The following is a 12,922-nucleotide window of genomic DNA, read 5'->3' as shown; positions in this document are numbered from 1 at the left end:
AGTGTAATTACACCTTTGCCATTAAAGGGGCATTCCACCCATTTGAACATTGTTTTTTATTTAAAGTGGGTCATATATGTAGTCGAAATGTAAAATAAATTTTGAATTTGGTGCCTTCGTGACCGAGGAAAGACAAAAAATAACTTCAGGACGCATTTGTATGAAAGACAACAACTCCCACAATGCACCACATTGCACAGCTCCGCAAGCCACTCCCACTAATCCAGAAAGCGCATATCTGCCTATAAGAGAAATCACTCTTCCGTCTACAAGGCTAGCTACCACCAGAGCTTGAAATTCATTTCACACAAAATGTCTAGTTAGTTGGCGAACTCATTAGTGCATTACTCCTCGTTTGTATTTCTTTCGAAAAGGTGAATTATTGCATGGTACCTGGATGTTCAGTCAGAACATATGCGGTGCGAAACTAGGATAGTTCTCAACACAAACGTCCGTGTCCTCGTCTGATTCAGAGATTTCGTCCAGGAGAAATTGTCATCGTTGAAATTCTTTGCCGCAGACGGACTCTATCTCTGTGTTCGTAGTTGCATCTTACAGTCTATGAGTTGCATAGTGAGATCACCGGCGCCACCAGTCCGCCCTAACTCGAGCCAGTCCGGGCTCCTCGTCCGCGGCAGGCAGGTCTTCTGCCTCGGTTGCTCTTCGCTATAATGCGGCTTGTAAAGGTAGCCACAAACACCTGATTCAAGCATCAGACTTCCGAAATCCTCTTCTTCTATATCATATTGAGCACTCTCCTCCGCTATTGTCATTACTTTACATCTGTCTCCACAGCGCCTGTTAGCTTAGCTTCAAACAAGATGGAGGATATTGCTTTCAGTTTCAGAGAGTAAAGTCCCACCCACTGGTCTGTAGCGTGAGCGGGTCCCGCCCCCTGGGAAAGATGAGGAACTAATGCTTGTAGTCTCAACAGAAATCCCCCCCTCTTACACTTCCTCCTACAATGACGCAAAATGACGATTTTTGCGTCATTGTAGGAGGAAGTGTAAAAGGTAAATATCGGATTTCTCCCGTCTCAGGGGAAAATGAGAGAGTGTTGCACGACCATTCAATAGTATGACTGGGTTTCTAACAATGCAAAGCTTAATGCAAATGGGTGGAGTGTCCCTTTAATATGTTTATAAGCAACTGAAAAAAGCACAAATGTCAGGGCATGTCAGAACATCTCAAGGACCCCAACAACACCTTAAACCCCAGAGGGTTAACAGTGCTAGTGTTCTCGGCCTCATCAATGTTCACACAAGTCACAAAGTTTTCACCGGAGCATACAGACTCTGAAACAAGACCAAATATTAGCATGTAACATTTTGGACACCTTTGTTTTTCATGCATCTTTTATTTTGTTTGCATTTCTTCTGAAACACACTGTTTTGAAATTGTTTACAAATTTTTAACATCACCATTCTCAATCTATTGCAGCGTGTCTATTTTCCTTACACTTTGAAAACCAAACTTTGAAAAACAACTATGGTTTCCTAGAATGTTGTCAGCTGGTAGAAATTTCTTGCGCATGTCTATCTCGCACCTATCGCAGGTCTTGCCCCTGAATTCGGTAATGACGTGTTCTATGCAATATTTATATCACATTTTAATTTTAACTCAATACATTTGAAAGCGCTGTAGTATATGGACAAAATCACGATGACTTAATCATTCTAAAATTCAGAAATTTTAAACCTATTGACTCATATCATGTAAATCACAGCTTAGTACCAATGAGTCTGGATCGAACTGCTCCTTTTGACATGTTTGTGACATGGTCGAAATTGAACAGAAACACCTCCAACCTCCGTTGTGAGCTTCAAACAGATCGTAATCAGTTTAACTCCTCTTTCTCGGCAAGCAAGAAGTCCAGGTGGCAGGAAAAGCCCTCTCTGAGATGCCCAATACACATACACAAACATTCTTTGCATTTAACTCAGAATATAAGTAATTCCAAAATGATATATTTGTATATGATATATTCCTATATCGTGTACCGTGTACAAAGTTGAGTTCTAAAAATCTAAAAGCTGATGGAGAGCGACTGTCCGAAGAGTTCTGGAGATGCTGTGCACATGCAGCCGGAGGTGTGCGAGTGCGCCACGGGCAATGAGTGTTGTTTAAGAGCTACGCTAGACTGTATGTTTAAAGATTATCTTAGAGGCCAGATGGTTGGCTTGATGCACAGGGTCATCTATGCTGCATGTGATATGAAAAATGATTGTGCGCAGGACACCAAACGTGTGACAAATCTCAAAAATGAAATGGATGTCGTAAGAGGCCTGACAAATTTATGGACAGATGTGACCCCCATGTTTTTTAATGGCAAAGAGCCGATCAGTGTAATCAGGGTTCTCAAGTTTTATCAAAATCTTGGAGTGAGATCACATGCGGTTGGGGGAGGAGCCCTAATGGAGCCCCACCCCCACCTGTCCCCGCCCCCCAATTTTACCCATTGTTCATAATTAACCAGAGGTGGGTAGAGTATCCAAAAACTGTACTCAAGTAAAAGTACAAGTACTTATAGAAATATTTACTCAAAGTAAAAGTAAAAGTAATAATCTTAATAGTTACTTGAGTAAGAGTAAAAAAGTATCCAATGAAAAAACTACTCAAGTAGTGAGTAACTAGTTACTTCGGATCATATAGGCCTATATATGAAGACTTCATGATGCAAAAGCCTCTGAGTGCCATCTGAAATTTTCTTCTAAAACAATCATTTTTATCAAGCATGTATATTTAAGTTCAGTAATTTCACTTTAATGACAATTAATAGGTAGGCTACTTTTCATTGCCATTTAAGTGTGAACATAAACATACAAGCTTGATAAAAATGCTCTCTTTTAGAAGAAAATTTCAGATGGTACTTAGAGGCTTTTGCCTCTGAAGTCGTCATATATATAAAATGATATTATTTAGATTTTGTTTATTTAAATGACTATTATTATCAGCTATCTTTGCAACAAAAACAGAAGAGAGACGTAAGCATTATTTCTGCCATCTGTATAGCTCGAAAATCATTGCCTGTCCTCTGGTTTGTATAATAGTAACTTATACAACTACATTTGGATTATTAGACAATTTCGAAATAAAGTGAATCTGCAGAATGCATTCAAAGGTATTGACAGAGAAGAGTTACAAACTCATCACATGTGCTCGCGCTCATGAACATCTGAACACAAAAAAATAAAAAATAAATAAAAATAAAATAAAAGTACATCGACGGATCTTCTTCTGACTGTTCTCCAAAATATAATCAAATGCATATTTCTGCAAGCATGTCTAAACTGGTTATCTTTGTCTACGGCAGGCAAAGGCATTCGTTTTCAAGTCGAGTTCGCACGCTACTGCGCAACAATACACACAAACTACCGCGGGATGGCGGGTGTTCATAAACTGTGAACAATGGTAGCTTTATTTAATGTAAATTAATGTATATGTCCAAAAAACGGGTAATGTCATACTTTCTAGTATCGTGGCGTAATAATCTGTTTGGTTGTAAAATGTATTACCTGAGTGAAATGAAATCGAATATATCGTCCTGACTCCTGTGGAATCATTCATTCACAGACAGCTTACGAAGATGTTCAAGTTCAACTAATAAAGGTCTTCATCGCTGGCAAAAATATGATGCATTTGAAGATTTGCTCTCACTTGACTGTACTGTAGGTCCACTGCCACTTCATCTAACGCTCTTGATGTGCTTAAATCTTCCTGTTATGACTCCGAGTCCAGTGTGAATTGAAATCGCTTCAGACGATTCAGTGCGTGCAGGAACTGAACAGATCATTCAAACTGATTCGCGAACCGATTTAGACAGATCTGCCAACTTGTTTGATGAAGTCTTTGAACATAATCGACTCAAAAGAGTCATTCATTTGTGAATTGAGCATCGCTCAAGTCCAGAAAAAAGATACAGCGCGCTTGGAATAAACTACGCATTTAACAACACATATTGCATTAAAATAAAGTAACGAGAGGAACGTCGCCCAATGTAACGAAGTAAAAGTACAATTTTTTCATTAGAAATGTACTCGAGTTAAAGTAAAAAGTACCCACATTCAAATCTACTCTTAAAAGTACAATTTTTCTAAAAAAGTACTCAAGTAAATGTAACGAAGTAAATGTACTTCGTTACTACCCACCTCTGTAATTAACTAGCACAAATTGAAATTATAACAATTGGTAAATCTGATAAATGACAGAGCAATTAATCACATCAAATATACTCTTTAATGTTATATTTCAAAATTACAATTAAGTTACAAAAATTACAAAAATATAACAAATTGCTCCAAACAGTTTGGAAAAACAAATATGTTTGCATTTTGAATGTGTCTAGTCGAAATGGTATAATGATTTATTGTGTGGTGGGACATTGAGAACAAATGACATATTAGAGTATTATTAAGGTATGTGTGTGTGTTTGTGTGTGTGTGTACACAAGAGTACACACTCCAGCTTATGAAATGTGTTTTGTGTTGCAAGTGTTTGAAAAATACAAATGCAATGGCAATCAATGATTAATGTAACGTTATGTTTTAACAGGATATAAAATATTACCCAGTCCCAGAGCACTCTGCTTTAATACGTATATAGCCTTAATGTAACTAGAAATACTATTAATACAGTATAATATATAATATAATTTAAAATAAAATAAATACATTTAAATTTATTTAAAATAAAATGAAGAAATGCATCTTCATTCCTTCCCATACCCACTAACATTTCCCTTAGTTTCAGATAACGTAAGCTAGCCAAACTGAGCCAAAGCTTCTGGCCTGATTGCAAAGTAGTTGTAGAGTGTTTGACTGCATCAATAGTAATGTATACGATGGGCTATATATTAAATGTTCTAGCCTTAAAATGTTAGACGAGCTTTCTTCCAACTTACCTTCTCCATCATCACGACGTGTGTTCGCGCGATGTTGTTGGTTATCTAGTAACGAACGTACGGTGGCCGAGAATGTTCCGTCAACTTCCGTGTGTTCGCGCATCTATGTTGCCTATTAACGAACGCAATCTGGCCGAAATACGTGCTGGCGGCAGGAAATTTCACTTTGTGTGCCCGCGCCTCATATACAACGTTATATATAAAGCTTGTAGGACAACTTGGTTGGCATTGCCTTTTCAGCGTGAGAAATACACGGTGTGGCGTGTGAGCGTGTGAACTGGTTGAATTGCGTGTGTCTCACGGCCAATGCGTGAGACTTGAGAACCCTGGTGTAATCCTCAGAAAAGTTCTGGATGTGTTGCGTGAATGTAGTGACGATCCAGGAGTCACTGAAATACTGTGTATGTGTACATTGGTAACAGATCTCTGTGTGTCACTGCTGTCAAAAAATGGAAAAACTGACATTGTTGAAACAGTTGAAAATATGGTCAGCTACATCATAGAGCAAACCATGATAGCCTGCAGAGATTTTCTCTTCTGGTTAGACCATCTGTAAATGTCGTTATAATTTTACTTTATGTATGTAATGCCAGTCTATCATTTTCTTCACTACTTCAGTGTATGAATGTATACTCAAAAGTATAATGTTGAAATAAAAGGTTGAATCACTTAACTCGTTATTCTTTTGTGGTAATGTCTGAGCTCATAAAAACAGTATTACACAACTTATTCCAAAAAAAAAAAAAAAAACATATGCATGGGTGAATTGTTCACAATAAGTTCTGTAGCAAGCATTTAGAAAGTAGCTAGGATGTATTTCATTTTGCACAGGCTTTAAGTGAACTTTTACCAAATATTAGGATGTTAAAGTTCAGTTATAGACCTATAAAATGCACAGCAAAACGTCACCGACGTTTGCCTACAGAACAGCCACTGGCTCTGCTCCCTTTTACCTAAACTCATTACTTCAGACTTATGTGCCATCCAGAAACTTGTGCACTGCCAGCGAAGAACGTCTTGTGGTGCCATCTCAAAGAGGCACAAAATCTCTTTCTCGGACCTTTAACCCTCTACTGCATAGCGTTGCCCCCAGGCAACGGAAAGTTTTCTTAAGCCCTGTGTTCAGTACATTTTTCTTTAAATGATTGCAACCAATTAGAATGTTTGAAAAAGTATCAAAGAACAGTCCAATAAGGTTTGGGAGTCACTATCAAGCACCATTTGAAGGCGGGATGTCCTTTTCTGACACATGGTCACAGGAGCACATGGTGTGAGATGAAAGCAAGATTATTTGCTTTAGTAATCATATTTAAAATGACATGAACTGTACATAAAAAATATGTGTGTGTGTGTATGAAGGTGTAGAGAAGCCTTTTGGCAGGTTTTGTGAATTTTTTTTTATTTTGCATGTTCACAAATTCAGTTTTTCTTTTTGTTGCCTCAGGGCAACGTTATGCGATAAGGGGTACTTTTCAAGGATGTCTTGGACAATACCTCACAATGGCAAATAATGTGTTACAAGTAGGGAAGATGTAGGGTTCCTGGGTGCACAGGAACACCCAAAGTCACCAAAGTGACACTAATGTGCAGCATCCACAGTCATGTTAGAACAGAAAGCGGCCATCTACAAACTGTTCCCACAAAGTTGGGAGCATGAAATTGTCCAAATTGTCTTGGTATGCTAAAGCATTAGGAGTTCCTTTCACTGGACCTAAGGGGCAAAGCCCAACCCTTGAAAAACAACCCCACACCATAATTCCCCCTCCACCAAACAACCCCACACCATAATCCCCCCTCTACAAAACTTTACACTTGGCACAATGCAGTCTGGCAAGTACCGTTTTCCTGCCAAACCCAGACTCGTCCATTGGATTGCCAGTCAGAGAAGTGTGATTGGTCACTCCAGAGTCCAGTGGCGGCGTGCTTTACACCACTGCATCCCACACTTTGCATTGCACTTGGTGATGTAAGGCTTGGAAGCAGCTGCTCAGCCATGGAAACCCATTCCATGAAGCTCTCTACAAAGTTTGGAGGTCTGTAGCTATTGACTCTGCAGAAAGTTGGCGACTTCTGTGCGCCTCAGCATGTACTGACCCCACTCTGTGGCCTAGTTGCTGTTGTTCCCAATTGCTTCCACTTTGTTATAATACCACTAACAGTTGACCGTGAAATATTTTGTAGTGAGGAAATATCACGAATGGACTTATTGCACAGGTGGCAACCTATCACCGCGCTTGAATTCACTGAGCTCCTGAGAGTGTTTGTTGAAGCGTCTGTATGCCTAGGTTCTTGATTTTAAACAACTGTGGCCATGGAAGTGATTGGAACACCTGAATTCAATGATTTGGAGGGGTCCCAATACTTTTGTCAATATACAGTAGTGTATATGGGGTTGATTAGGATACATGAAGTACATGATATGACATGACGCACTACATGATACAAACCTATGTCTGTATCAAATCAAATATATTGATGTGTTTCAAGTGTTTTTCCTTTTTTACTTAAATGATTTCTTGACATTTTTTTATTTTTATATTTATTTTTTTATTGCTCTCTGAGAATTGTATAATGACAATTTTCTCTATGATTCTTTACCATTGTTGCATAACGTTGCCCTCAGGCAACAAAAAAATATGTTGGGGTGGGGGGGTTGGGGGAGGGATATTTTTCAATAAATCAATAAAATGTTCCCAAATGAGCCAAGAAATGATGTGAAATAATTTTTCTCATGTGCCATCAAAATGCATGCAGTAGAGGGTTAACATAACTGTTCCCTGCTGGTGGAATGATCTGCCTAACTCAACCAGAGCTGCTGAGTCCATAGCCATTTTCAAGAAAAGGCTGAAGACGCTTCTTTTTCAACAGCACTTGATCAATTAATACTAACACTTTCTCTTCTATTCTATATCTATTCATTTAAAAAAATGTTTTTACATGTACTGTGTTAGCTTAAACTGAGAGGGGTAGCACTTGCATATTGTTGTCCTACTGTTAATTTAGCTGCTTCTATTGTTCTCGTTTGTAAGTCGCTTTGGATAAAAGCGTCTGCTAAATGAATAAATATAAATGTAAATGTAAATAACTTGAAACCAAAAACAACATTTGGGGTCGAGCCCTAGGGACACCCCTGAATATACCTACTGTAAATAAATACTTGTTCATGTCAGTAATTATGCTCTATATATCAGTATATATCCATTATCCTTTGAAAAACTACATAACAAGCTTATTTTTTCCCCTCTGTTTCAGGATTCATTGTGCGCGGTCCCTCTGGTCCTCTGGTTGCTCCTCTGGGATCTTCAGTGATTCTGCCCTGTCATGTTGATGAACCTTTACTAATGGAGGGTCTGGAGGTGGAATGGAGAAGGAAAGAATCAGAGACTTTAGTTCATCTGTATGAAGGTGGAGCAGAGGCCCAGCAGCAGGATTATCAGGATAGAGCTCATTTCTTTACTGAGGAGATTAAACATGGAAACTTCTCCCTCCGTCTGGACAATCTGAGAGCTGAAGATAAAGGAGAATACACATGTACAGTTCACACTCAGCTGGAGTCTGGAGAGACTGAGGTTCAGATAAAAGATGTTGGTGAGTCTGAACTGAAATGGATCTTCAGAAATACTTTGAGTGTGTGTGATATTTACACAGTTTGTTCTTTCAGAGCGTTTGCTAGTCTCAGGATCAGATCGGTCCATATCTGCGTATGTGGGTGAAGACGTCACTCTGAACTGCTCTGTAGACTCTCACATCGCACCTGGAGACTTTGAACAGGTTTCATGGAAGAAAACTGATGAAGATGAAGACATTCTGGTTCTGCTCTACCAAAACAACGAGACTTTTCCAGATTCATCAGACGAGCGATACCGAGATAGAGTCGAGTTCTTCACTGCTGAAATCCCCAAAGGAAACTTCTCTGTCCGACTAAAGAGCGTCAGAACTGAGGATAAAGGGGTTTACATGTGTCAAGTGTTTGCTGGAAGAGATTCAGCCAATGCAACTGTAGTGCTGGAGAAACTGGGTGAGTCATAAAACACTAATACACAAGTGTGATTTAGTTATACATTTACATCCAGTTGTATATAACATTTATAACGATTCCAAATTTAATTGCAAAGTGATTTTGATTTATTCCATTGAATAAAACTGCCATTTTAATGCACAATGCATATTAATAAACATTAGCACTCGTGTCCATCATAAATGCCAGATTTAGCCATACAGGCTCATTTTCATCTGTAGTCCCTGGCAGTTGAAGATAAAGAAAAGTCCATAAGTACAACCCCAAATCAGAAAAAGTTGGGACACTGTACAAATTGTGAGTAAAAAAGGAATGGAATAAATAACAAATCTCAGAAACTTATATTTTATTCACAATAGAATTGTAACGCAAAGGAGATGGTCAGATCAACAGCCCTCTCCCCCTATGTTTAAATTACTGAAATTACCCTGTGATCAAACCCCCTCTGGTCTGAGACCTAATCAAATCACTGGCATCGTAATCCACAAACACCTCTATTGTCTCACAAATGCCGCCACGCAGGACGTGCAGGACGTGCGGACCCAAATGGCGCCGACAATTAGAAAATCTCATCGATTTCCACCTAAACACACAGAATTCTTGTTCTCGAACCAACAAGTGCCTTTTGGTTTTATTGCCCTCCGGGGAGTCATGAGCAGCAGAAACGCCGTGATGTCTACAATCTTTAAAACCCCTGGAGATCGTTTGAGATACTGATTAACTGCTCAGGACAGTGTCCGACCGGACGTGTTGGCCGCTAATCTAATCAACCCAAGCCAGCACACACACATAAACCATCACCCCGTGGCTCCAAGAGCAAAAGTTCAGCAGCATGGTGAACTTTCAGTGACTCTGTTCCCACACACACACAGAAACACACACAGATCCTACACGTGTGAATCAAAATCATCTTGTGAAATGTTTAAAATGTATTCTCTTGATGTATGCATGATCCCTTATCCCAAATATTATGCCTATATAGCTTTATTGATTTGTAATCCATTTGATGTGACTATAATCGCGAAAAATCATGTATCCGCGGGTGACTATGTCATAAAGTTACCATTCGTGGTATCGTTGTGCTCCATAAATCCCAACGGTGTGGAATCTTTAACACAAAATATCAGAGGATGCATTCTCTTATTAATACCAGTGTTATTAATGTTAGGAACGAATTTATCTTTCAATACTTAGTCGGAAGGGGCGTATCGACCCTCGAAACGTCAGGAGGTGGACCCGACCCGCCGTTAAGGACCATTGGCTCACATACGTGAGAGGGCGTGAGTTGGGCCCCTTTAAAATATCATGTTTTCCTCCTCTAAATCGCACTCCGCCAGAGAGAGAAAGACGACACGCCTTCTTCCATCCTTGGAAGCCTCGTTCACTTTTATTTCATTTATGTTCCAAGTTTGACTTTCTTAAAACTACTTTACTTCAGTTTGATAGTCTTCTTCAACCAACCCAAGAAACCAACTTAAAGCTAAAGATCATTTTGCTGAGTTTCGCTCGCTTCGAGTCACTATAGCAACCAGACGCTGTAATCACGTGACTCCGCCTCCGTCCAACACAGACGAGACCACACAAAGAGGGCCGATCTACAACTCAGACGTAACGTAGACCTCAATTTGCAATCTGAAAGAAATGCTGTTTAAGTTGTCTAAGTATTGCTGAGAATGTTGGGGTTTCGTTGTTAAATGACTGAACTGTTTCTACCTCTTCTCTAAACTCACACTTATACTCTCTTCCACACAAACATCTTCACTCACACACGCACACACACTTATCCACGTGTTTCGACCCAAACACACTACCACGTGCTAACTAGAAGTGGCACTACACACACGCGTCCTGAGGAAAACACCACACCACGTGTTTCTGGACATCGACAACCACACCTACAATCATCCTTATTCTCACTATTATTAGTCTCTCGCTGATTCTCTCTCTCTCTCTTTCTCATCTCTCTCTCTCTCTTTTATATTCTCCCTTTTCCTTCCTCTACTCTAACCTTTGATTTTACGTTTATTTTGCTGTATTCCTTATTGCGATCGTATATTGTTTGTTTATGCATATTTACTCCTGTGTGATTTAAAATAGTATATGTAACCAGTAGCTCGTTTGAATAAACTTTGTTAAATCATTTGAATTAAGTTTGCCTGTTTGTTTCAATACTGAGTCCCTGAGTTGTGCAGATTTTTACCTCTTACAGCTCTACGATCAATTTTACTATTGAAAGAAATCTCAAATGGTCTAAAACACTAAGATAATTATTTTCTTTGTGGCCACAGGAAAAGTGTTATCTATCGGTGTTAAAGACGTAAGATTTCTGTTCAGAAATTGTACATTCTGTGTGCTGGACGTATAGTTTGTACAATAAATGAACCTTCTTCAATTTATACCTAAAATTTCCCCTAATTGATCATATTCTACCCGTCTATATCAGTGAGTACTACAAGTAATGGTGTAATCTCTGATATAAGCCAAGTTTTTGACCTATTCCCTATTTGGGAATCATTTAATTCATGTAAGCAACATATGCATATTCACATTAATGCTAATTTGAGCTAATTAATTCCCTAACATAAGTCATTGTTGTTACAGAATATAGATAACATATCAAATGTTGAAAGTGAGACATTTTGAAATGTCATGCCAAATATTGGCTCATTTTGGATTTCATGAGAGCTATACATTCCAAAAAAGTTGGGACAGGTAGCAAAAAGAGGCCGGAAAAGTTAAATGTACTGTACATATAAGGAACAGCTGGAGGACCAATTTGCAACTTATTAGGTCAATTGGCAACATGATTGGGTATAAAAAGAGCCTCTCAGAGTGGCAGTGTCTCTCAGAAGTCAAGATGGGCAGAGGATCAACAATTCCCCCAATGCTGCGGCGAAAAATAGTGGAGCAATATCAGAAAGGAGTTTCTCAGAGAAAAATTGCAAAGAGTTTGAAGTTATCATCATCTACAGTTAGGGCTGGGCGATATGGCACAAAAAAAAAATCTATTTTTTTTCATAAAGTTTGACCGATTCACGATTTCGATTTCGATTTTTTTTTTATTGTGTAACTAGTCAACTTAAAACATTACAACAACATGACTTAAGTAACATTCTCTTTACGTAACTTGAAAAACCATTTGGTTAAGGAACATTGTATTTTTAATGGCCATGCCATACTTGGTCAACAAGGTGTAAATAAATGTAAAACAAATTCACGAGTTAAATATCTTTGCAGAAGATTTGAATGAAATATGAAAGTAAATATTGTGCAATTTGAATGAAACATTAAATACTTCTGAATATATAGTAAGAAAATAACCATTTTAACCAATGTAAACATTACATCAGTGAACTCAAAAAGTTATGCAAATTTTCAACAGTAAAAAAAAAAAAAAAAAAAACACTTTGTAGACCATCGTGCAAACATAAAGCATGTTAATAAACTGCGCTGCACAAGTGCGCATTTAAAAGTTCACGGCACAAAGCGAAGAAATGTCGAGCGCACAAATCCTAGTGTCTATCTGTCCAACAGTTTATTGATCATTTGTTTCTTCACAGTTTTAAATTCCAGTTATTGTGCGTTTGATGCCGATTTAGTCCTTGTGATGTGTGATCTAACAGGCACACGGTAGCGCGAGTCGTTTAAAAACAGCAACAAACTCCAACAAAATAAAGTCATTTTATGCAAATCCACAGCCTTTTCTCTACAGATCAAGCATTATAATGTGAATATCATATTGGAGAGAGTTTTACCGTACATGTATGCTGCTGTAACCGGAAGAGGCGCGCGCGCTGTTTGAATACCGAATGGAGAATGACAGCCGCAGAGGAGGGAAAACGAGTTTTCGTAAACTTTAATGATGTAAATAGACTTCTGTCCCTCACATTAAGCTATGAAATAGGCTTCAGATGAATTTATCACCCAAACTGACGTGAAAAAAGCGGGAGGCGCCGAAAAGCGCGCTGTTAGCATCCCTGTACTTGGAAAGGAAGGAAAAATGC

At 38.7% G+C, this 12,922-nt stretch overlaps 1 protein-coding gene across 1 annotated transcript in view; it reads left to right on the top strand.

The window, feature by feature from the left end:
* LOC311079122 (CD276 antigen homolog) overlaps positions 1-12,922 on the top strand; it is a 140,093-nt gene that overhangs the window by 20,278 nt on the left and 106,893 nt on the right. The window contains exons 2-3 of the mRNA XM_084108323.1: positions 8,153-8,488; positions 8,562-8,918. Coding sequence (XP_083964449.1) covers positions 8,153-8,488; positions 8,562-8,918 — 693 coding nt within the window. The remainder of the gene's footprint in view (positions 1-8,152; positions 8,489-8,561; positions 8,919-12,922) is intronic.

This window comes from Abramis brama (assembly GCF_963993115.1).
Source record: "Abramis brama genome assembly, chromosome: 1".
NCBI lineage: Eukaryota > Metazoa > Chordata > Actinopteri > Cypriniformes > Leuciscidae > Abramis > Abramis brama.
The sequence above is the reverse complement of the archived record's forward strand: the minus strand, read 5'-3'. Positions and strand labels throughout refer to the sequence as shown.